Source organism: Hypanus sabinus, chromosome 10 (assembly GCF_030144855.1).
Source record: "Hypanus sabinus isolate sHypSab1 chromosome 10, sHypSab1.hap1, whole genome shotgun sequence".
In the NCBI taxonomy this organism is placed as follows: Eukaryota; Metazoa; Chordata; class Chondrichthyes; order Myliobatiformes; family Dasyatidae; genus Hypanus; species Hypanus sabinus.
Window position 1 is genome coordinate 122,398,085 of NC_082715.1, and position 27,070 is coordinate 122,425,154.

At 38.5% G+C, this 27,070-nt stretch overlaps 1 protein-coding gene across 2 annotated transcripts in view; it reads right to left on the bottom strand.

Annotated features, from left to right (window-relative positions):
- rbks (ribokinase) overlaps positions 1-27,070 on the bottom strand; it is a 162,028-nt gene that overhangs the window by 92,965 nt on the left and 41,993 nt on the right. For both annotated transcript variants that reach the window (XM_059982817.1, XM_059982818.1), the window contains exons 2-5: positions 13,578-13,710; positions 11,147-11,210; positions 10,840-10,902; positions 5,877-6,041 (exon numbers count right to left, since the gene is read on the bottom strand). In XM_059982817.1, the coding sequence (XP_059838800.1) occupies positions 5,877-6,041; positions 10,840-10,902; positions 11,147-11,210; positions 13,578-13,710 (425 nt within the window). The remainder of the gene's footprint in view (positions 1-5,876; positions 6,042-10,839; positions 10,903-11,146; positions 11,211-13,577; positions 13,711-27,070) is intronic.

Sequence of the window (27,070 nt, forward strand, 5' to 3'; positions counted from 1 at the left end):
AATTCAGAATACAGGATAAAGTTAAGAAAACATCCCTTCAAAATTTCTCTAGACTAGGACAGGTCCAGTACATATGAATGAGAGAAGCCTCGCCACTTTTGCATTTATCTCAAAGAGGACTAATATTAGGATAAAATCGAGATAATTTAGATTTGGAAATATGGGCCCTATGAACAATCTTAAACTGTAAGACAGTGGCGAGCACAAAGAGAAGTTGAGTTAACCAACTTGAGAATCGAGTCCCAAACCTCATCAGATAAAGGGATATTTAAGTCATGCTCCCAAGTCATTCTGATTTTATCCAAAGGGGCCGTAATTTATCACGAATAAAAGATATTAAACCTTTACACAATGGATTAATCGAAAGAAATAAGTCCATAGCATTTTTCTCGGGCATCTCAGGGAAGTTGGGTAATAAAGGATTAATGAAGTGTCTAATTTGGAGATATCTAAAGAAATGGGCATTAGATAGATTAAACTTAGCAGAGAATTGTTGAAAGGATGCGAAGCGATTATCAATGAAAAGATCTTCAAAATATTTAATGCCCTTTCTATACCAATCATAAAATGTTGAATCATGCATAGAAGGTAGAAAAAGATGATTATGTAAAATAGAACTGGAAAGGGAAAAACCATAGAAACCATAAAATTTCCTAAATTGGGCCCATATTCGCAGAGTATGTCCAACAAGAGGATTAACAATTAGTCTAGGCAAACTACTAGGGAGTGCAGATCCAAGAAGTGCAGAGATAGATAGATCCTTAGTGGAATTCAGCTCCATTGCTACCCATTTAGGGTGGTCAGACTGGCTATGGAAAAAAGACCAGAAGATAAGACAACGAATGTTAGCTGCCCAGTAGTATAGACAGAAATTAGGTAAGGCCATGCCGCCCTCTTTTTTTAGATTTTTGAAGGTAAGTTTTGTTAATTCTTGAACGCTTACCCTTCCACAGATAGGACAAAATAATAGAGTTTAAGGAATCAAAAAAGATTTTAGAAATAAAAATTAGAATAGATTGAAATAAGTATAAAAATTTAGGGAGAACATACATTTTAATAACATTAACACGAGCTACGAAGGACATAGATAAAGGTGACCATTGTGACAAACTCTGTTTTGTAGAGTACAAAAGATTGGCAAAATTTTCATGAAAAAGATCTTTAAAATTCCTTGTAACTGTAATACCAAGTTAGGTAAATTGTTTATCAACTGCTTTAAAGGGGAGGTCATGAAATACTAATACTTGTGCTTCTTTATTAATTGGAAAAAGTTCACTCTTATGTAAATTAAGTTTATAACCAGAGAACTGGCTAAATTGATCAAGAAGTGAAAACATTGGAGGTAAGGATGTGGACGGATTTGAAAGAAAAAGTAATAGATCATCAGCATAAAGAGAAACTTTATGCTCAACACCCCCTCCTCCAGATCCCTGTCAATTCAGGACAACTTTGAAATGCAATCACTAGAGGCTCTACAGCCAAATCAAAAAGAAAGGGACTTAAGGGGCATCCTTGACAGGTGCCACGTTTAAGTTTAAACAACTGAGATTGCTGAGAATTAGTCAAAACAGAGGCAGTAGGACATAGATATAGTAATTTGATCCAACAGATAAAACTTTGACTGAGGTCAAGTTTTTCTAAAACCGCAAAAAGGTAGTTCCACTCTTTCAAACGCTTTCTCTGCATTGAGAGAGATAATGCAATCAGGAGTCCCAGTTGAAGGTGAATATAAAATATTAAATAAACACCGTATGTTAAAAAAGGGAAGACGATTTTTAATAAAACCAGTTTGATCATCGGAAATAATAGAGGGTATAACAGTTTCTAATCTATGTGCCAAAACTTTGGTCAAAATTTTAACATCAACATTAAGCAAAGAAATCGGCCTGCAAGAGGAGCACTCTGATGGGTCTTGGCCCTTTTTAAATAAAAGAATAATACATGCCTCATTAAATGAGGGTGGCAATTTACCATAATTAAATGAATCAGATGGTACTGAGAGTAACTGAGGTGAAAGAAGTGAAGAGAATGATTTATAAAATTCTATGGGGAACCTATCAGGACCAGGAGATTTGCCTGACGACAGTGCAGAGATTGCAAAAGATACTTCTTCTAATGATATAGGCTCATTAAGTTTTGCTTTAGAATCAGATGAAATCCAAGGGATATTTAAGCTATTTAAAAAAAGACCAACAGAAATATTCTCAATCATGGATTCGGAGGAATAAAGCCGAGAATAAAAATTTTTAAATAAGTCATTAATTTCTGAGTGATTTGATGTAATATCCCCATTCTCCTTCCGGATCTTTGTAATATGATGTTTAGCTTTAGAACATCTCAACTGATTAACTAGAAACTTGCCAGATATATCACCATGAATACAAAAGCGACTCTTACTTTCAAGAAGTTGACGTTCAACTGGTTGAGTAGAGAGAAGGTCAAATTTAGTTTGGAGTTCTACAGACTTCTTATATAATTCGGAGTTTTTAGTCTGAGCATATAATTGATCTAATTCTTTAATCCGATTAATCAGGTCTAATCGCTCTGAACGGGCCTTTCTATTAAGATTTGCTGTATATGAAATTATTTGACTCCTCAAATATGCTTTCATAGCATCCCAGACAATCTGGGATGAAATTTCAGATGACGTATTAGTGTTTAGGAAAAAAGTTATCTCGTCCTTAATAAATTTTACAAAATCATCATCCGATAATAAAGTCGGGTTAAAGCGCCAATGTTTATTCCTTTGAGGAAGACCAGGAAAATTTAGAGACAAAGTGACTGGGACATGATCAGAGATCAGTATACTCTGATAGTCACAAGAATGAACAAATGAAATAAGTTGATTATCAATTAAGAAATAGTCAATTCCAGTAAAGTTATGATGAACATGTGAAAAAATGGAATAATCTCTCTCAGTAGGATGAAGGAAACGCCATATATCGGAGATACCATAGTTAGAAAGAAAAGAGAGAATAGCTAAAGAGGATTTAGTAGGTAATCTAGTAACAGGGGATGATCGATCCAAAGTTGGGTCTAACCAGCAGTTAAAGTCGCCACCCAATATAAGAGAATATAGGTTCAGATCTGGTAATGAGGAAAAAAAGCGTTCAAAAAAATTTTTTTATTTAAGGTGTCCCTGTCAATTTACTGTATAAGACCTGCCTTTTTTTAAAACGGCTGATATGTACTCTCTTTAAATATAGAATTGCCCCCTTTTTTCCTTTTTTTTCCAATTTTTCATAGTTTCTATTTTGTATTAAGTTTTATATTCTTTCTGATGAAATTGTTCCTATTTGTAATTTTGATCTGTAGTGCATAAATTAGTTAGTATCTGCTATATTATGTACACGGAGCTTATGTTAATGTTACGGAACTGGAAGTTGGGTTTTGGGGTGTCCTATTTTCTGTAGAGCTAGCTGCTTTTTTGGTTAGCCATCTAGTTTTGGGTTGTGAGGGTGGGGTGGATTCTCCAGAACCAACATTATCTATTGTTTTTTTTGTTTTTCCTTGTTATCCAGGACATGTCTATGTCCTGATTTTATTGATTTATGTTTATATTTTTGCTTCCAAACGGTTATTGCAATGTTTGATCTTATATATGCCTACTGCCTTTTACGTCTTAACAATTGATAATGGTTAGTCCATTGAAATTTGTGAGCTGGAATGTAAAAAGAAGAAAGGTTTTCTCCCATATTATGCAACTTAAAGCTGACATTGCTTTCCTTCAAGAAACTCATATTTGTAGTTTCGATAATTCTCGGCTTATGTCAAAGTGGGTGGCTCAATGTTTTATTTCATCCTTCCCGGCCAAAGTTAGTGGGGTTTCCATTCTTATCAACTCAAATGTTCCATTGGAACTCCATATTAAGATATCTGACACAAATGGCCGTTTTATTATTGTTTCTGGCAAAATATATAATACTAATGTAGTACTAGCTAACCTGTATGCTCCCAATTCTGACGATGTTAATTTTTTTTTGAACGCCCTTTCCTTTTTTAAGACAACTGTAAAAGAAGAGGATTCATTGCCTTGGCCTGAATGATTCGTTCATCACAAACATTGGTATCTATACGCAATCCTGATAGAATACCAGGCCCAGGGAATCTTCCTCCACAGTTGTTCGCTCTTAAACAATCCATTCTTCAGGAATCAGGGAACTCTGGGACTTGACTGGTCACAATTTGCACCATCTACCTTGTAATTGGTTTCTGTAATTTGCATATTAGCAGAGTAAAAATGCCACCTGAAGATCTAATAAATTCAATTGAAAATATTAAGAGTATTATTTGGAATACGATTGTTCTGATGAAAGAATATATACTGTCCCTTCAATCTCCTAAATTTATGACCGCGAAATGGCCTTCCTATGCTCGCTTGGGAAATGTTAATGGAGCAACAACTCTTCAGTTATTCAGCCTATTATTGAATGGGCAAGAGAACACGTGTATTGCTTAATCCCCTGCAACTTTCAGGCTTTAACGCATCATGCAATTCAGCACACTGTGTGCACCAAAAAATTAAATAGCACTATACACTTCAGTTCCTTATATACAATATCTGGTTTGAATTTATTCTAAGCTTTATTCTCATTGCTTATCTCATTGAGAAACCATGACTGAAGATAAAATCAATTAAAACTGAGGCAGACTGAACTACAATTCAATATCATAAGGTTGTAAATTTTCTGCAAATGTAAAGCAAAATTCTGTCTGTGACTTCAGTCAGATTTGCAGAATCAATGCAGCATTTGTTTATAAGTTCTTCTGCCAGGGCTTTTAAGGCACCCATCAACTCACTGCTGAAACTGGCTACCTAATCAGCAATTCGCAAGAGTTCCTCCAAGCCATTTTCATGCATAGTGCTTTGGAAATAACCAGGAAAACAGCATGCAGTGCAATCCTTTAAAGTATATGCTTAAACTGCCACATAGTAAAACTGATCATTTCTTAGCTTTAAGAATAACTACGTAGTTTCATATCAAGCACGTAAGCTAAGAGTAAGGACCTTTGTACAGCAAACAATTTACTGCAGGAGTTCAGTGGGTTGAGGTGTGCGTGCGTGCATGTGTGTCTGTGTGCGTGTAGGGAGGGGCATGGGGAGGAGGGGTTGGGAATAGGGAGGTGCTGCTTGACCCAGTTCAACTTCTTGCCACAAACAGGGTTAAGAAGGCAAATGGCATTTGAGCCTTTATTACAAGAGGGCTGCAGTAACTATTCTACTGGGTTACACATCAGAAATGTGTTTAGCAGTATGGTTCATTATCTTTGCCATATCACAATCATTGGGAAAGGCGGAATAAATGAGGTATTAATATAGTACTTGAGGGGAAAAACATTTATGCATATGGTAAAATACATAAATATTAACATTATTATCACTTTTATATGATATATTTGTTCACACTGTAATTTCAAAATATATGGCAAAGGTGGAAGGGCAGAAGCTGAAAAATAATGAAGACAAGGAAAAATGCTGCTGAAGCAGCTTTAACCACATGCTACCACAGGATAGTATGAGATAAAAACAACAAAAAATGTAGAGCAAATAAACATATGAACTGTAGTGTTATTTTTAAGTGACTAGCAGAAAGGTACGTCAACATTTGACAGCTGTTGACAGAGATGTGGCAAATGAATTTATGGGCTGAATATTACAGAGTGCATGAAGTTAACCTAATATATGACAAATGTGATCAAAATTCCAAACAAAAATACAGTTAAATAACTGGACATAGATCAGATCTTCAGTTTGTTGCTCAGGAATGGGAATAGCAAAGTATTATAATGAAATGCATGTTGTAGAATTTGCTTGATGTTACCCCATAAAATTTTGAAAGAAGATTATTCAAATATTAAAATAAAACCTTACAAACCTCCAGCTTCATGTGCTAGTTTCAAGGCTTCTAATGAGATGGCAGGTTGAATTTCCAGCTGACAGACAACCACCTTTGCACAACAGATTGCACGGGAAGCTTGTTTCAAATCTTCTGAATTTAAGAGTAGATTTGCACCAGCCACAATTACAATTGCATTCTGCCCTGTAACATCATAAACCAAGTGTCAACTTACAGGAAACTCAATGATGCAAGAAAACAGACAACATTTCTTAAGTGCCCACTCTTCCTCCGAAATCATATCAAAACCAAAAAGGATTCACAGCTAGATTATTCCCTGCACATATTCAATCTAATCCAATAACTATTTCCAGCTTTCTCTGTTCAGGGCCAAAGATCTATTTACACATAATCACATACTTACTCTTTATGAAGAATTTTAAGATTTCATTACACATGGAGACATCTTGAGGGGAAAATTAGCAAGATGTAGCACAGTTTATTAATTTGGAAGAGATACTGAGCTTTGTGTACAGCTGCAAATTCACAAAGATATTGTTTTTAACCTTCAAAAGTGAAGTTGCATCAGTGGGATCTTCCAGGGAAGATTGCACCTGAACTGGAGGGGTCTAATATAGTAGTGGAAAGGTTTGCTCGTGCTGCACAGGCTGGGATGGTGAGGTTTAAACTAGAGTTGCAGGGAGGTGGGAACCAGAGTGCCTGAACAGCTAATGGAGAAGTTCTAGAAGCAGATGTTTTTAAGACCTCAGACAAAATCAAGAATCGAAAGGTTGAACGTGGTGTAACTAATGTTCTGAGCGATATTTCATTGCAAGAAGAATTGGATGAAAGGCAGATGAGCAAAGGGCATGGATCAACACATGAAATTATGAATTTGTAGCCATTACTGAGGTTTGGTTGCAAGAGGGACAGGACTGGCAGCTCAATATTCCTGACGAAGGGTCTCGGCCTGAAACGCCGACAGCGCTTCTCCCTATAGATGCTGCCTGGCCTGCTGTGTTCCACCAGCATTTTGTGTGTGTTGTTGTTTGAATTTCAGCATCTGCAGATCTCCTCGTGTTTGCTCTTAAATTCCAGGGCTCTGTTGTTTTAGGCACAACAGGGTGGGAGAGATGGCATTTCTAGTCAGGGAAGATGTCAAGGTGGTGCTCGGTCACAACAGACTGGAGAACTTATCCAGTGAAGCTTTATGGGTGGAAATGAGCAATAAGAAAGATATGAAAAAGTTAGGTCTGGTCCAAGGGTTGAGCTTCTAAATTGGAGAAAGGCCAACATTAATGATATTAAAAAGGATCTGGCAAGTGTGGATTGGGACAGGCTATTTTCTGGCAAAGATGTACTTGGTATGTGGAAGGCCTTCAAGAGTGAAATTTTGAGAGTACAAGGCGAGCATGCGCCTATCAAAATAACAGGTAAAGATAACAGGTTTAGGGAAACTTGGTTTTTAAGTGATGGTGAGACCCTGATTAAAAAAAAATGGAAGCGTACAGCAAATATAGGCAGTTCCAAACATCAGCAGTACTTATGGAGTATAAAAAACGCAAAGGAACACTCAAGAAAGAAAAACAGGAGGTCTAAAAGAAGGTATAAAGTTGCCCCAGCAGGCAAGGTGAAGGAGAATCCTAAAGGATTCTGCAGATATGTTAAAAGTAAAAGGATTGCAGGGGACAAAACTGGTCTACTGGAAGATCAGAATGATAATCTATGCACAGAGCCAAAAGAGATAGGAGAGACCTACAACTGATTTTTTGCATCTGTATTTACTGCGGAGATAGATACAGAGTCTATAGAAGTGAGGCTAAGTGGCAGTCAAGTCATGAATCTTATACAGATTACAGAGGAGGTATTTGCTGTCCTGAGGCAAATCTACAGGGATAAATCCTCAGGGCCTGATAAGGTGTTCCCTCAGACCCAATGAGATGCAAGTGCAGAAATTGGACAGGTCCTAATATAGATACCTAAATCATCCCTAGCAATATATGAGGTACTGGAGGATCGGAGGATAGTTAAAGCTATTCTGCTATTTTTAGAAAGGCTCTAAAAATAAATTATATAAATTATGGAAATTATAGGCTGGTGATCCTGACATCAGTAGTTGGAAAGTTACTGGAAGATACTCTAAGGGACTGGATCTATGAATACTTAGATAGACATGGACAGATTAGGTATAGTCAGCATGGCTTTCTGCGAGGTAGGTCGTGTCTAACCAATCTTATAGTGTTTTTCAAGGAAGTTACCAGGAAAGTGGATGAAGACAAGCAGTGGATGCTGTCTACATGAATTTTAGCAAGGCATTTGACAAGGTCCCACATAGGAGGTTGGTTGAAAAGGTTTAATTTCTTGGTCTTCAAGGTGAAGTAGTCGATTGGATTAGACATTGGCTTTGTGGGAGAAGCCAGACAGTAGTAGTGAATGGTTGCGGCCTGTGACTAGTGGAGTGTCACAGTGATCAGAGCTGGGTCCATGGTTGTTTGTCATCTATATCAATGTTCTGAATAATAATGTGGTTAATTGGATCAGCAAATTTGCAGATGACATCAAGACTGCGGGAGTAGTGGACAGTGAGGAAGACTATTCGAGCTTGCAGTGGAATCTGGACCAGCTGAAAAAATGGGCAGAAAAATGGCAGATGGAATTTAATGCAATCAAGTGTGAGGTGTTACACTTTGACAGAACCAACCAGGGTAGGTGTTACACAGTAAATGTTTGGGCACTGAGGTGTGTGATGGAATAAAGAGATCAGGAAATACAGCTCCAAAATTCCTTGAAAGTGGTATCACATAGGGTCATAAAGACAGCTTATGGCACATTGGCCTTCATAAATCAAGGTGTTGAGTACAGGAGATGGAATACTATGTTGAAGTCATATAAGACATTGGTAAGACCTAATTTGGAGTATCGTATGCAGTTTTGGTCAGTTATCTACAGGAAAGATGTAAATAAGTTTGAAGGAGTACAGAGAAAATTTACGAGGATGTTGCTGGGTCTGGAGGACCTGAGTTACAAGGAAAGATTGAATAGGTTAGGACTTTATTCCTTGATATATAAAAGACTGAGAGGAGATTTGATAGAGATATAGAAAATTATGAGGGGTATAGATAGGATAAATGCAAGCAGAATTTTCCACTAAGGTTGGATGGGACTACAACCAGACGTCATGGGTTTAGGGTGAAAGGTGAGAAGTTTAAGGGAACATGAAGGGAATTTCTTCACTCAGAGCATCACGAGAATATGGAATGAGCTGCCAGTACAAGTGGTGTATGAAAGCTCAATTTCAATGTTTACAAGAAGTTTGGATAGTTACATGGATGGCAGGGGTATGGAGGGCTAGGGTCCTGGTGCAGGTCAATGGGAGCAGGCAGTTTAAATGGTTTCAACATGGACTAGATTCACCAAAGGACCTGCTTCTGCTCTGTACTTTCCTATGACTCCAAGTTCTTTCTATTTACTTTGATTTTTTATCATTCTGGATGCTTTCATCTGTTCATTTCACAAAATGAATCATGCTTCCTGCAGTATACTTCACCAATAGTTTTCAGTACTGTCATCCAGAGATCGGCATTATTAATTTTATTGCATCATTCCTGTTTCTGTTCCTTATTAGTTATTATAGGATTTATTATATTATTTATATATATTATATCATATTTTATATATATACTATATTTATTTTTATAGCCTTATTAGGATTCCATATTTTAAATGGATTACAGAAGACCACAAAAGAAATGGGAAGTAAATTTTTTTTCTACTTCCTCTACTGTGAAGCATTGTGGACCAAAGAGGCTCAGTTCAACTACACAGAACTACTGGGATTTTCTAATGGTGCACAATCGCACCTGAAGCTCTGTTTCTTTAAGTATGAAACAATCCCTGATTACAATGAGTTGTTCAGTATTTGCAGCCCAAATGTCCATTACATTTTTAAATTACTCACAGTGAGCTCTGATATCTCATTTAAACTTACCCTTTCTTGTGTCACTGCAGTTCCTAGTCATGCCACTGCTACTCATGCTATAACTACTACTTCTGCAGGAAAATAAAAGACACCATGTCCACCCAACCATTTGACTTCCTCTCCAGCCTAGCCATAGTCTTCCAAACCCCCAACAGTTTCACTCTCATCCACAGAAGCAGATGCCATTGGTTCAAACTTCCAAGTCAAATTGTGTCTCAAGTTTTAGTCACAAAAGGAATTCCCTCAATTGTTTGACAACAGGTTGGAGAAGATGGGGTACACGGGAAAACCTCAAATTGTGACCATAACCTTCCTGTCTAACCTCGCCCACTAAGTGAATGAACTCTTGCCCTGACAGATCCACTTCCAGTGGTATCACAACATTCACAATGCCTCACTTGAAGCCACTGAAGAGATCGCTAACCTTCAGTTTGAACTATGGCAGTTTCCACAGGCACACAAAACACGTATTTCCTAATTGTCACCAGAACTGAGAGACAATCTCTTGCCAGCTCCATTTGTCCTCAATTCCTAGTCTTCCAGTTTCCCACAGCCATCATATCAATCTCCATACCTTAAAACCTTGCATTTCTCCCAATTTCCTAGGCGCAACCATGCCCCTGATAAGAAGGATCCAATTATGTTAATACTTACTCTGCAACATTATGATTTTCTTCCCTCTGATTTTATGATTTGAGATATTCCAAAGTATTACTTTTAAAATGCTGTTTCTATTTAGGTACAAACACAATACAATGGAGGAAAACAAACTAATTCCCTTAACTTTACTTCTAAGAAATTCTTATATTGGAGAAAGTCATGTAATAATACTCCTCTTTTTAATAGTGACGATGTATTCATACTAAATTTATACAAGCGATATAATACCAGGCTAACATATAAAAAAGTAATATTTTCAAGACATTGCTTTTAAGTAGTAACTATGCTTAGTTAAATGGTTTTCTGATTAAAACAAAAGTTAAGATGCAAAGGAAGCCTAAAATGTCAACATTTGTACAGTACCATCATCATTCACAGTAATAGAGGCAACTCCTGTTGATGCTTCACTTGTTTGGCCCACATACTCTGTAAAGAAACAACTGATATAAATACATACTAATGCACAGCATGCAAATAGAAACTTGATTTATATCAATGCTGTCTCCAGTCAAAAGCACCTTCATCATTACTGCTAAAATTAGTTTAAACATCAGGATGGGAAAGATTACTTTAATGGTCAAGTTTTCTGATAAATCAGCAATATTGAACAGGAAGCCTACAATAATTCATCATTTTTCCTAATCATGAAAACAATATTTTGAATTAATACCTGTAGATATGCCATTACATTTCAAGTTTTCGATGTAATTCTTTCCAAATGAATCATTCCCAACCTGTTTTGTGAGGGAAGAAAAGATTAGGCAATAGCTTTTTCTAGCTTAACCCATGTTGACAAAAAACTTTCTAACATAGTAACTTAAATATCAAAACTGGTTCATAGAATATATGTGAGATTAAATTAGTTTCCAAAATAAAGTTGCACGATTTTTGCCCACATAATCTGTTCATCAGTGATACTCGATATTGCTACAGATAGTATGAAAGTCACAAGCAGTTACTAACGTGGGCTATAAGCTTATAGAACATATCCTTCAAATAAAATGCATCAACATAAAAAGACTGGCCTGTGCATTTCATCAGTTTCAAATTTAAGGCATTAGGCAAATCTCCAATACTTAGGCTTTCAGAGGAAATCTAACTCAGTCAACCAGATGGACTGAAAATGAGTAATTAATGGTGAATCGAACAAGAAGCAAATTATTAGAAACTCATGGATCAATGTAGATGACACCTTGTAACCTACATGGTGAAAGGTGCTTAGGAACGATATTCATTTATTGATAACACAAGTTATAGTGTTTGGCAAGTAATGTCAATCAAATAGCTTTGATACAATGGAATTTCAGACAATTTGATGGAATGATAATTGCTGTTACGGTGGACAAGTTTAAAGAAATCAATTGAATCATGAAAAGCAATAATTTGGGTAATACTTGGCACAGTGCGGAAAAGGGATAAATTGAGTGAAATGTCACCAAGAACCATTGTGAATTATGAAGCACTATTTAAAGATAATTTTGTTTTAACCCTGTTGATCTCACTGGCAATTCCTGCTTACAAAAATATGAATTAGGAGCAGCAAAAACTACTCTAACCTTAAGTTGGTCCTGCCATTATATAAAATTCTGGCAGATTTAATTGTAACTTCAAATTCCAGTCTACTCACAGTAACCTTTCTTTGCTTATAAAGCATTCATCTCTCTCTGCTTAAAAATCACTTCCACCACCTTTTGAAGAAATAGTTTGCAAAATCCCAGGCTCCTCTGAGAATAAGTTTCAACTGATCTCCCTTAAATTATTTTTTGTTGAACATTATTCCCTAGTTTTTGACACATCCACATATAAAGAGCCTCAGGATCTTAGGCTTGATTTAAAAGTATTCTCTCTCTTCCAAACTACAACAAATATGAATCCTGTCTATTTTCATAATACAATCCATCAGTTCTAGTTATGAGCCTAGTAAGTGTCCTCTAAATAGCTTCCATGCATTAACATCCTTCATTAAAGGAGTGATGATAAGACAATGCACAGCAGTCATAATGTAGTCTCAGCAGTACCCTGTATGTACCTCTGCATCATAACCTCCGTATTGCTGTATTTATTTCCCCTTGCAATAATCTGTATTGCTATTAGCCTTCCTAATTACCTCTAGCATCTACATACAGCATTTTGTAAATCAGATATGAGATCACCAAGATCCTTCCGCATCTCAAAGCTTTGCAATCTCACACTCTTTAGATCATAAGACATAGGAGCAGAATTAGGCCATTCAGACCATTGAGTCTACTCAGCCATTTAATTGTGGCTGATCCCAGATCCCACTCAACCCCTTCTCACCATATCCTTTGATGCCCTGACTGATCAGGAAACTAACATTTACTTTAGATCATGTACTTCTCTATCTTTCTTGGTCTAGCTTCAATTTTCCCAAAGTGATCTTTGCACATCAATGTTGATGAAATAGCAATCACATACAACTGGTTATAGTTGGAAAACATGAGTCAAAGCAACTAGTTAAAAGATTGAACTAAGGTAAGTTTTCAAGTGCACTGTTCTCCTCAATAATGGGACTCAGCCGAATTTACTCAGATATGTATTTGCCATATATGAGTGATATGTTGATACACTGGCCAATTAACTGTACTTTATTGCATTCTGTTCTGCCACTGTCACCAATGTAAATACAGTAAATACATCAAGGGGATATTTAACAGTATTTAACAATAAAAGGGTTTTATGCTTTTTGCAATGAATCCAGACATCTAGCTACAAGAGGCATACATGCCACATAATCACAATGTCTGAAGCTTTCTTTAATTCATGCATTTTTAACTTTACTAACCAGCAACTAATTTATTGAAAATATTTGTGAAATAATCAGATTAGTCAGGGGATTCCAATCTTGGGTCCATGGACCATTCTGTTAACAGTAAAACTTCATGGCATAAAAAAGATTGGGAACCCCTGGATTAGAGAATACACCTAACTAATTCCTTCATTTTTGACATTGTGCAAAACCAGCAACATTCTTTGCATAGGTTATGTAATAACTAGATTAGATTATTGAACTATTATTGTCTCCTGGTCCTAGCTTCCAAAACAAACATATGATGTTAGTTTATAAGCTTATTTGGTGTTACCTTGCACACTATTGCTGCTTTGGTTCCAAGTCGTGCTGCCTGGATACACTGGTTAGCTCCTTTCCCTCCAAATCCAACAAAAGATTTGCAGCCATGTATGGTTTCCCCAGCTTTAGGCAAACGTGGAGCAAAACTATTAAAAAAACACCAAAAAAATTTGAAGTTCGAACAATATAAACTAATGATGATCCAAACATTGACTCTTAGGTTCCTGCATCCATACCCGGATCATTTTATAACCAACATGCCAATATTCTGGTTTGTCAGAGGCTGATCATAATGAAGTCTATAAGAGTAATTCAAAAATACAATGTTTCAGGAGTCCTGGCAGCAGAAAGTCATTATTTCTCTATCTTTTTCCTACTCTCCAGCCTCTACAAGTGATTTAAATAACACATATACATCCTAGTTATAAACATAAAAACAGACATATGTATTTTCATTTGAACTATCTTTCCAAATCTCAACCTATTTGTTTAGAATTTCCTGATAGAATTTAAAGAAAACTTACTCATGAATCTTAAAAGTTCACATAAAAATTAGGTAGCAACTTACAAAATTATTAAATATTGCAGAAATTATCATTGATTTAAATTTAACTGAATAATGTTTTTCTACTCCCCAACAACTACATACTAAAGAGAGAGTGAACAAACATACTGCTGGCAGGGGTGTGTGTGTGTGTGTGTGTGTGTGTGTGTGTGTGTCTGTGTGTGTCTGTGTGTGTCTGTGTGTGTGTGTGTCTGTGTGTGTGTGTGTGTGTGTGTGTGTGTGTGTGTGTGTCTGTGTCTGTGTCTCTGTGTGTGTGTGTGTGTGTGTGTGTGTGTGTGTGTGTGTGTGTGTGTGTGTGTGTGTGTGTGTGTGTGTGTGTGTGTGTGTGTGTGTGTGTCTTTTTGATGATTTGGGTTGAAACCTGGCATTGACACTGTAAGGAGAGAACAGGTTTGAAGATATTGCAGAAGTATCCTTGAAATGAAATCAATACAAAATAAAAATGTAAATTCAGATACAGCCTTGCCCATTTCAGCATGCCACAGATACCGTAAATTGTCACAAAGGTTAAGTCAAAATAAAGTTCACGCACAATCTAGAGTGTTATTGAATCCTCTGGTTTCAAATGTATATTGGACAGTGAGCAAAACTTTCACCTGGTTCAAGGAAGTGGCTTGTGTGTAAACATATTCAGAAACAGATTTATTATCACTGACATATGTCATGAAATCTGTTGATTTGCAGCAATAGTACAGGACAATACATAAAAGTTATTGTAAGAATATATAAGAAAAATAAATTGTAAAAATAGAAATCAATGCAGTGAGGTTGCGTTCATGGACCATTCAGAAATCTGATGGCGGAGGGGAAGACGTGTTTCTAAAGTGTGCACCTTCAGGCTTTTGAACCTCCTCATTGATGAAAACAATGTACTGTATAGTGAGGGTGCTTCATGACAGATGCCGCCTTCTATGATAGGGAGACTCCTGCTCATGATGGAGCTGGCTGAGCTTACAACCCTCTGCAGGTTTTGCTTCCATACCGTGACACTGTTCATTCAAATAACAGAAAAACACAGTGGAATAAAAAGATAATAGATTTTGTTCTTCCAAACTTGGCTTGAATCTCAAGGATAATATTGTGAAGGAGGAGTACTATAGTTCAATGTGAAATACATACTTACATAACTTCTAAGTGCAGGGGATGAATTGAATCTTCTTTTATGCAGTAGCATTATTATGCAAAATAAACCCATCTGATAATAAGGAAATTTCCAGCAACATTCTGATCCATGATAATTGTTGTGGAGTCCTTAATCCTTTACATAAAGAACGGTTAACCCTGGTAGGTTTTATTTCTGATAAAGGTACATGCCTGCCCAGTGTTATAATATCCAGTATTAATTCAGTGGCATTTAATTGCAATCATTCTGCAAGTGCTGATTGCCAATCTGTTTCTATGCTGCAGAAGGGCTGAACACTTACAATCAAACACATCTATGTAGGGAGAAATATAATGAATATTTTTAAATTTAGGAATTACAACACAAATATTTAGTCTAAACAGTTCATGTAATTTTGAGACCACATTATCTTCTGAGGCAGTCTCAAGACTGAGCATGGTTTGCTTCCACCTTGGCTCTGTGAGCTCCAAAGTGGCAATTGTGATCAATGATCCCTCAGCATTTGGGGCAGGTGGATGGGTAGTTTATGAGGTAATCCACCCTTTTTACCACTTTGGCAAGGCTTCTGTGTGATCCCGATATACAATATGACCTACAGGCTCATAATATCATTCCAAATGTTTCTTCTCCACCCCATAGGCCTGAAGTTCCCAAGCTTCAGTGGAGATGCTACATTTATTTGAACGTATGGTTAAACTATCTGACACCGTGGTCAAGAAAAACTCACCTGCTCCTCTACTTCTTCCGGGGCTAATGAAATTTGGCATGTCCCCTTTGACCCTCACCAACCTTTATAGATGCATCCCATCTGTATGCATCATGGCTTGTTGTGGCAATTCAGAGCTGTGGATACAACTCAGCACATCATGGAAACCAGCCTCCACTCCATGGATTCTTGACTACACTTGTCACTAACTTGGTAAAGCAACAAGGTAATCAAAAATCCCACTCATGTGAGACATTCACTCCTCCCCATTCTCCCATTGGGCAGAGTATATAAAAGCCGAAAAGCATGTATCACCAGACTCACAGACAATTTCTATCCAATTGTTATAAGACTATTGAATGGCTTCTTAGTATTATAAGATGGACTCTTATCTCACAATCTACATCACTGTGACTGCACTGTGCTTCGTACTGCAACACTTTCATCTGTTTTACCTCAATGCAGTTATAATGAATTGATCTGTATGGACAGAATGCAAGACAAGTTTTTTACAGTACAAGTGACAATATAAACAGTTCTACCAACTTCAGTTTCAGTGATGTACAGTAAACCATACTGTACATCAACCAACTGAATTAGAATAAAGTATTCCTTCCTCTGTCATGTTTGACTTTACAGTAAATGCAGCCAACTATTCATTTTAGGTTAAGGTTTTTAAGTGGCAAATAGTTCATCAAGTATAGAACACTTCCCTGGATTCCATAATAGATTTATCAGAAAATATCCAAACATTATGGTCCCTGACTTCAGTCCTCTCCATCTGGAGCCATCCGCTCTACATCGATTCTATCACTATCAATCACTTTCGAAGGTCATCCCTGAGCTTCATCCTTTTGACAGAAAGGAGTACGAGTCTGAACATATACAAAGATCTTGTATTTTCCCAACCTGGGGTCCAGAGACACCTTGCTTAATGATATTGTTCCATGGCATACAAAAAGTTGGGAACCCCTGCTCTACAGTGAGCTGGCTTCAAGCAAGAGAACTGCTGGCCACCTGCAACTGTTTACAAGAATGTTTGCAAGTACGACATGAAGGCACTGGACATCACACTGAGTCCTGGGTGGAACTTGTAGCTGATCACACCAGGTGGAGAAGCACCATGGAACACCTTTGGTCAAGTAAGGAAAAAAATTCCTGAAAGCGGTAGGCAACAGACAGGCTCATAGAAAGGAACAGTACAGCTCCAGCAGAGCTGAGAACACATAAATGTGATCTTTGCAACAGAGATTCTCACTCTTGCATTGGTCTCAGCAGCCACAGACACTGTTACAGCAACAACGTAGATAGCTAGGGCGCAACATCCATGGCTGACCTCTACTAACAGAGAGCTACCATTTATGCATATTCATGTATGGTTGAATGATAATCAACCTTGAACTTTATCTGTATAATGCATTGTTAATAAAAAGGTTACAACCCATACCAAACTTTATTCATTAAAAAAGAAAAATTATGACAGAGATGTCCTGTTCTAATATAGACACAAATAAAGAGCAACTTACTAAGGAAGTAGAATTTGATCGCCAGTCTAGAAGGCTGCAAAAGGCCCAGATGGAAGATAAGGTCATAGACCACAGAAGCAAACTTTTCAGCCCATTGGTACAAGTTGACCAAACATATAAAGTAATGATGTTCTTTAAGCTTATGTTGGGTTTCACAATTATTCAAAAGGATACAGACAGATATGTGGGAGTGAAAATGAGACGAAGGATTAAAGTGAATATCTTTTTCCTCCATTGGAAATGAACTTGTTTTCTCTCTATATAAGATATAGGAGCAGAATTAAGCCATTTGGCTCATCGAGTCTGCTTCACCATTTGATTATGACTTATCTATCCCATTCTCTGCCATCTCCCTGCAATGCTTTTACTGATCAAGAACCGATAAATCTCTGCTTTAAATCCACCCAGTGGCTTGGCTTCCGCAGTCATCTGTGGCAGAGATTTACCATCCTCTGCCTGAAGAAAATACTCTTCAGTCTGTTCTAAAAGATGTCCTTTGACTTTGAGACTGTGCTCTCAAATCAAAGACTCTCCTACTATTCAAAACATCCACTTGGAAGGAAGCAATGAGATGAATCTCACATTCTTCTAAAGACCCAGAGCCATCAAACACTCCTCATATGTTAGCTCTTTGATTTCCAGTATAATTTTAATAAACCTCCTGTAGACTCTCTCCAATGCCAGGATATCCTCCCTTAGATATAGGGTCCAAAACTGTCATGACACTCTATACTGGTCTGACCAATGCTTATAAAGCCTCTGCATCACAACCTTGCTTTTATACTCTAGTCCTCTTGAAATGAATACTAACATTGCATTTGTCTTCCTCACCACCAACTCAAAATTACAAGTTAACATTTAGGGAATTTTACACGAAGACACCCAAAACTCCTTGCACCTCCAATTTCTAAATTTACTCCTATTTAGAAAACAGTCTATTTAATTATTTCTTCTACCAAAGTGCATGACCATACATGTCACAACATCACATTTCATCTGCCATTTCTTTGCACATTCTTGCAATCTGTCCAGGACATTCTGCAGACATCCTACTTCCTCAACACTACCTGCCCTCCACCTATCTCTGTATAATTGACAAATTTGGCCACAAAACCATCACTTCCCTCATACAGATCATTAATATATTATGTGAATATTAGTAGACCCAACACCAACCCCTGTAGAACACTACTATTTACCGGCAGACAACCAAAAGCTTATCCCCACTCCTTGCCTTCTGCCAGGCAGCCAAAATTCTATTCATACTACAACATTTCCTGTAATACAATGGGTTCCTGTTTTGTTCAGTAAGCTTAATTTTATGGCACCTTCTCAAAGGCCTTCAGAAAATCAAGGAAACAACATCCACTGACTCTCCTTTGTCTATCCTGTCTGATATTTCCTCAAAAAATTTCAACAGGTTTGGCAGGCAAGATTTTCCCTTATGGTAACCATGCTGACAATACCCTATTTTATTATGTATCCTCAAGTACCCCAAAACCTCATTCTTAATAATGGATTCTAACATCTTACCAACCACTAAGTTTGGCTAACTTGCCTATAATTTCCTGTCTTTTGTCTCTTCCTTTCTTAAAGAATGGAGTGACACCTGCGATTTTTCAGTCCCCTGGAACCATTCCAGAATCCAGTGATTTTTGGAAGATCTCTCCTAAAACCTCTACAATCTCTTTAGCAACCTCTTTCAGAAATTTGTGTGTAGTCCATCTGGTCCAAGTGACTTACCTACCTTCAGACCTTTCAGTTTTCCAAGTACATTCTCCTTAGCAATTATACTCACTTCTGCCCATTGACACTTTCAAGTTTCTGGCATATTGCTGGTGTCTTCCACAGTGAGGACTGATACAAAATATTTATCCAGTTCATTTGCCATTTCTCTTTTCCCTATCACTACCTCTCCAGCATCATTTTCCAGCAGTGCAAGGTCCACTCTCGCCTCTCTTTTACTCTTTAGATATCTGAAAAAGCTTTTGGCATCTTCTTTTATATGATTGGCCAGCTTACCTTCATATTTCATCTTTTCTCTCCTTATTACTTTAGTGTCCTCTGTTGGTTTTTAAAATATTCCCAATTCTCCAGCATCCCACTTTTTTTTTGCTATATTGTGTGCCCCCTCTTTTTCTTTTATGCTGTGTTTGACTTCTCTTGTCATCCATAGTTACCTTATTATCCCTTCAGAATGCTTCATCTTCTTTGGATTGAACTGATTCTGCATCTTCAGAATTACTCCCAGAAACTCCAGACTCTGTTCCTCTGCCATCATCCCTCCTAGTGGCTCCTTCTGATCAACTTTGACTAGTTCAACTCTCATGCCTCTCTGTAGTTACCTTTACTCAAATGTGATACTGCTACATCCAATCCCTCTATAGCTTCTCCCTTTCAAATTGCAGGGTGGATTTTATCACTGTTTTCTAAGAGTTCCTTTACCATAAACTCCCTAATCACATCTGTTTCATTACACAATCCCAAATCCAGAATTACACTTTCCCTAGTGTACTCAACCATAAGCTGAACTAAAAACCCACTTTTCAGGCATTCTGTAAATTCTTTCTCTTGTGATTCAGTACCAAGCTGATTTTCCAAAATTACCTGCATATTGAAATCTTCTATGACCATCATAACATCGCTCTATTTGCAAGCCTTTTCTATCTCCAATTGTTACTGTTCAAAGGTCTGTAAAAAAAACTCCCAACAGGGTCTTTTTAATCCTTACAGTTTCTTAACTCTACCAATGACAAATCTACATCTTCTGATCCTGTCTCTTCTTGCTAAGGAATGTGATATAAGTTTATAAGATAGGGTAGATGATCAGAATTTTTTTTTGTCAAATCTTACAGGACATGCATTTAAGGTAAGAGCAAGAAACTGGGGTAAGCTTTTTTTTCCCACAGATTAAGTGTAGGGTATAGGCTGCCAGGCGGAGTGGTGGAAACATATATAATAGTAGTGTTTAAGAGGCTTTTACACAGAGACATAAATACACAGGGAATGGAAAAATGTAATCATATACAGGCAAGAGAGAAATAAAGTAGTTAAATTTGGCAGCATGTTTAGGGTAGACATTGTGGTCCAAGCCTGTTCCTGAGCTGTGTAGTTCTATGTTTGATAAGGTTTCATTTTTTTTGGCAATAGAGCCACCCCACCACCTCTGCCCGTCTGCCTTTTTAGATAGTATGTTTATCCATGGATGTTTAGCTGTGATCTTCTTTCAACTTCATCTCTGCAATTTCTACATCATTCCTGCCAACTTCTAGCTGTGTTATAAGCTCATCTACCTTATTTTGCATACTGTGTGAATTTAAATATAACACTTTCAGTCCTGTATTCAGCACTCTTCTTCTGAATTTTGTCTCCATGTTGCCTGAAGTTAAATTCTTATGCTTTTCTAAATTTTGTCTTTTTTTTTAATTCAGGAGACTTGAATAACCTCTCCTACTTCCTCCTTCCCTTTTATTTTATCCATACTGTTCCAAGCTGTTGATCCACCTCCAAATTGTTTAGTTTAAAGCTCTATTCATATCTCTTGTCCCAGCATGGTTCAGGTGGCACCTATGCCATCAGAACAATTCCCTCTTTTCCTCAAACTGGTACCAGTGTCCCACAACTTCAAACTCACTTCCCCCACACCAGTATTAGAGCCATGCATTTAACTCTATGATCTCATTAACCCCTGTGCCAATGTACAAGGATTATTACTTTTTTTGTTCTGCATTTTAATTTAGTCCGTAGTTGCTCAAATTCCCTCAGCAGAGCTTCATTCTTTGTTCTTATGCAGTTGATACCCACGAGCCTGACATCAAAATCTTTCCCCTCCCATTCCAAATTCCACTGCAGTTCTCTTTTCTACCCAAATGATAGTGCTACATTTCAGTTTCTTATCCTTTCTACAGTTTCTATTCCCATTCTTACAGTAAGACTATCAAACCTGGTTCCCATTCCTGACAGATTCTCACACCTAAAACACAAATGCTTTTTCTTTCCTCAGGCAGTAAGTGATCTGCTGAATATTTCTCACAACTGCAGCTGTTGACTTTTGCATTACTGGAGTCATTAATTGCATATACAGTCGGCCCTCCTTATCCGCGGATTCCACATGCGCAGGATTCAACTAACCGCGGATGGGGAAAACCCATAAGTTCTTTCTCCAGCACTCGTTGTTGGAGCATGTATAGACTACTTTCTCCTGTCATTATTCCCTAATCAATAGTATAACAACTATATACATAGCATTTACATTGTATTAGGTATTATAAGTAATCTAGGGATGACTTATAAGTACAGGCAGTCCCCAGGTTATGAACGAGTACCATTCCTGAGTCCGTCTTTAAGTCGGATTTGAAGTCGGAACAGGTACATCTGGTACTACTTAGCGTCATTTAGTCAAACGTTTGTCTTTGTATATGGTATATATTTTACCTTTCTATGCAAATAAAACACTTAAGAAACTTATGTATTTCAGTAATTAAACCACTGCGTTGCTTAGTAATAACTGTAGCTTTCATCGGGGCAGGGCCTTTCACATGCTCGATTAAAATTGTTCCGATTGTTGACCGACTGTAGCCTAACGCTTTGTCAATGACCAATGGCGTTTCATCTTTTTCCGATCACTTTATTACTTACACTTTATTTTCATTCGTGATCATGATTATTTTCGTGAACAGAAACACCGCAGATTCAGAACTGCGCCGAGTCCTAATGTCCACTGGACTGAGACAGGTTAAATAAAGTCCTAAAGACCACTGGACTGAGACAGGTTAAATAAGGGACTTGAGCATCCGCATTTTTTGATATCTGTGGGGCTTCCCGGAACCAATCACCCGCGGATAAGGAGGGCTGACTGTGGTACAAAATGACTGAGAGAAGTTGATCTGGCTCAACAAAAAGAGAGGTTCTACACAATCTTTCTATGGTTAGCAATTTGATTTGTTTTTTTTAAACACAGCAGTCAAGAAACAATGGTTTCAAGTGCATTCAAAAGTAAGTATTGTAGTTGCAAATAACAGTCCATTAAGTTCCATCCAAAACCACTCTCATCCAAAGTTGTTTTATAATGCAGAATTTTGGTTGCAATCACAGCTCAGGATCCTTTCATTACAAAATGAAATGCACTATTTCATTGTTTCTTTTCCACATCTCCATTAGTCTTCCTATTTTTCAGACCTCCCCCCCCCCCCCCCATTACTGTAACCTCCATGTGATTTTCACACTGCACCCTCTGTTGTCCTTCCATCTTTTAAGAATGACCCAATTGTTGTCAATCATATTTCTAATGCAGAGTTGATAGGATCAAAATCTCAGTTACTCAGCTTTAAAAACGAATTCCAGTTAAAGAATAGTGCTAAATATTTTGCAAACTGTGTCCCGTCATCAACTGCAGTCTATAACATAAAAATACAATTGCAGATGCTGTGGATCAAAGAATACGTACTCAACGCTGGAAGAACTCAGCAGGTCAGGCAGCATCCGTGAGAAAAGAGTAGCCAACATTTCAGGCCAAGACCCTTAATCAGGAATGGGAGGGGAAGAGAGGGCCGAAGCCCAGAAATAGAGATAGGGGAGGGGGTAGGGCCTAAAGGCGCCAGGTGGAAAACCATTCAGAGGAAAGATAAGGGGGGAGGGGGAGGGGATAAGCATGAAAGAACTGTAGAGATAAAGAAGTAGAAAGTTGAAAGGGGAAACAGACAGAGAGGGACCTGGGATAGGGGAAGGGGGAAGGGGAGGGAATTACCAGAAATTGGAGAATTTACTGTTCATACCACCAGGCTGGAGGCTACCCAGACGGTACATGAGGTTTTGCTCCTCCAACCTGAGTTTGGCCTCATCATGGCAGTAGAGGAGGCCATGTATGGACATATCTAGATGGGAATGAGAGGCAGAGTTGAAGTGGGTGGCAACCGGGAGGTCCTGTCTATTGTGACGGACGGAGCGGAGGTGCTCAACGAAGCGGTCCCCCAATCTGCGTCAGGTCTCGCCGATGTAGAGGAGGCCGCACACTGTCTGGGTCCCGGAATGGTGATAAAGGGGGAGGTGTGGGGACAGGTGTAGCATTTGTGCTTGCAGATATAAGTGCCAGGTGGGAGTTCTTAATGGACCTCTTTGCAAGCGCAAATGCTACACCTGTCCCCACACCTCCCCCCTTACCACCATTCCAGGCCCCAGACAGTCCTTCCAGGTGAGGCAACACTTCACCTGCAAGTCTGCTGGAGTTGTCTATTGCATCCGGTGCTCCCGGTGCGGCCTTCTCTACATCGGCGAGACCCAACGCAGATTGGGGGACTACTTCATCGAGCACCTCCTCTCCGTCCGTCACAAAGAAAGGACCTCCCGGTTGCCACTCACTTCAACTCTGCCTCTCATTCCCATCTAGATATGTCCATACATGGCCTCCTCTACTGCCATGATGAGACCAAACTCAGGTTGGAGGAGCAACACCTCATGTACCGTCTGGGTAGCCTCCAGCCTGGTGGTATGAACATTGAATTCTCCAATTTCTGGTAATTCCCTCCCCCTCCCCCTTCCCCTCTCCCAGGTCCCTCTCTGCCTCTCTCCCCTTTCAACTTCCTGCTTCTTTATCTCTACAGTTCTTTCATGCTTATCCCCTCCCCCTCCCCCTTTTATCTTTCCTCTGAATGGTTTTCCACCTGGCGCCTCTAGGCCCTACCCCCTCCCCTATCTCTACTACTGGGCTTCGGCCCTCTCTTCCCCCCATTCCTGATGAAGGGTCTCGGCCCGAAACTTTGGCTACTCTTTTCTCACGGATGCTGCCTGACCTGCTGAGTTCTTGTGTTCGCAGTCTATAATATGTTGTTTAGTCACAGTTCAAAGCTTCTACGTTGACTTTTTTTTACATGTGCATATATATCACAATATTAAATTACAAATATATTTTCTGAATTACATCAGACCACAAATTGCATACTTGTCAGATTTTTTCTTAAAACTGCAGATTAATGATTCAAATCTAAGTTAATGTAAATCAAGATGTCCAACATCTACATGAGTACTGCTTTCATTGTCAAGCAAATATTTTGGGTTTTATTTTTGGCAATAAGAAAATTAGTTTGGGTGAAAAATGTACTGACATTACCAATGCAGGAGACAGTACAAATGTTGAGGAAAATTAAGTAATATTATTCAACATTGGCTTGGTAGATCTCAGAAAGCGTTATGTAGCTTTTCTCTGGTTGGCCTCTCTCTAAGCAGTTTCTGGCTAATGACAGGGGTTGCTGGAGAGTGTAGCCTAGAATTCCACTGCCCCCAGGAAGTACTGAAAGGGTATTTGCACAAGTGCAAGACAACTGGAATATGAAGGTAGGGAGGTACTGCTGAGATATTGTAAGGCACTGGCCAGACCACATTTGGGATATTGTGAGCCATTTTGGGCCCGTACGCAAGAAAAGATGTGCTGGCCCTAGAAAGGGTCCAGAGGTGGTTCACAAGAGCAATCCTAGGAAAAAAAGCTTAATGCAAGAGGAGCATTTGATGTCTCTGACTTGTCCTCGATGGAGTTCATAAAGATGAAGGGAAGGGGAATCTCACTGAAACCTACTGAAAGGCTTGAATAGAATGAGCATGGAGAATATGCTTCTGTCAGTAGGAGAGTCTGGGATCTGAGAGCACAGCCTAAAAATAAAGGGGCATCCCTTCAGAACTGAGATGAGGAGGAATTCCTTCAGCCAGAGGCTACTGAATCTGAGGAATTCATTGCCACAGAGGGCTGTGGAGGCAAAGACATTGGGTGTACTTTAGGCAAAGATTGATTACTTTTTTTATTTGTAATGGGGTTAAGGGTCATGGGGAGATGGTGGGAGAATGAGCTTGATAAAAATATCAGCTATGAATGAAACCATGATGGAGCAAACTCAACAGAACAAATAACCTAATTTTGCTCCTGTGTAGCATGAACTAAAACAATCCAGCTACAAAATTGTAAGGGCACACAGCAGTACAGCTCCAGTAACCCAGGTTCAATCCTGACCTCCACAAATGACTGCATGGAGTTTGCACATTCCTCCAGTGTCCTAGTGGGATTCCTGTGAGTGCTCCCAAAGATATGTTGATTGGTCATTAATTATCCACTGTAACTTGCTCCAAGTTTAAGTGGATGATATAATCTGAAGAGGAGAGTTAATGAAAATAGTTATAAAAAAAGTCAAACAAGGGGAACAAGCCCATAATGTTTTTGCCAACCATAATGCTAAATTAAACTAATCCCACTGCCTTCACATAGTCTATCTGCCTCTTAAACATCACCATCATATGTGCTTCCATTAACTCCCCAATGGTGTTTTCCAGGTACCCACCACTGTGTAAAAATGTGTCCCATACTTCTCTTTTATAATTTTCCCCTCTCCCCTTAAGTCTATGCCTCCCTAGGAAAAAAGACTTTGACCATCTATATCTCTCATATTCTTCTGAACTTTTAACAGGCCCCTCCTCAGTCTCTGATGCTCTGGAGAAAACAATGCAAGTTTGTCCAACCTTCCCTTATACCTAATTTCTTATCCAGGCAACATGCTGATAGAACATTTATGCACCCCGTCCAAAGCTTTCCTATCCTTTCTGTAATGTGATTGCCAGAATGCACATGTACTCCAATATTAGCCAAACCAAAGCTTTATACAGTTCTAATATGACTTCTCGACGATTATACTCAACGCCCCAACTCATGAAGGGTTACAGGGGCGGGGGAGTCCCAGGAGACAAGAGAGGAATGAGTCAGAAACAGACTCATGTAGAAAGCAGAAAGGGCGTGGGGCCAAATTGGAAAAGAGAAAGATGAAACTGGTGGTGAGATCATGGTGAAGAAGGTAGAAATGATGGAGGTGGCATGCTGGATGTGGAGACTAGTAGGGTGAAAGATGAGGAATTTACAGAACTTTGCTATTCTATCTGGAGAGAAAATGTGATTGGGTGGTTCCTGTGTGGAAATATATAACATATAACCATATAACAATTACAGCTCGGAAACAGGCCATCTTAGCCCTTCTAGTCCATGCCGAATGCTTAATCTCACATAGTCCCAACGACCTGCCTTAGCCCATAACCCTCCATTCCTTTCCTGTCCATATACCTATCCAATGCTTTTTTAAATGCAAATATCGAACCTGCCTCTACCACTTTTACTGGAAGCTCATTCCACACAGCTATCACTCTCTGAGTAAAGAAGTTCCCCCTCGTGTTACCCCTAAACTTTTGCCCCCTAACTCTCAACTCATGTCGTCTTGTTTGAATCTCCCCTACTCTCAATGGAAAAAGCCTATCCATGTCAACTCTATCTATCCCCCTCATAATTTTAAATACCTCTATCAAGTCCCCCCTCAACCTTCTACACTCCAAAGAATAAAGACCTAACTTGTTCAACCTTTCTCTGTAACCTCGATGTTGAAACCTAGATAACATTCTAGTAAATCTCCTCTGTATCTCTCTATTTTGTTGACATCTTTCCTATAATTCTGTGACCAGAACTGTACACAATACTCCAAATTTGGCCTCACCAATGCCTTGTACAATGTTAACATTACATCCCAACTCCTATACTCAATGCTCTGATTTATAAAGGCCAGCG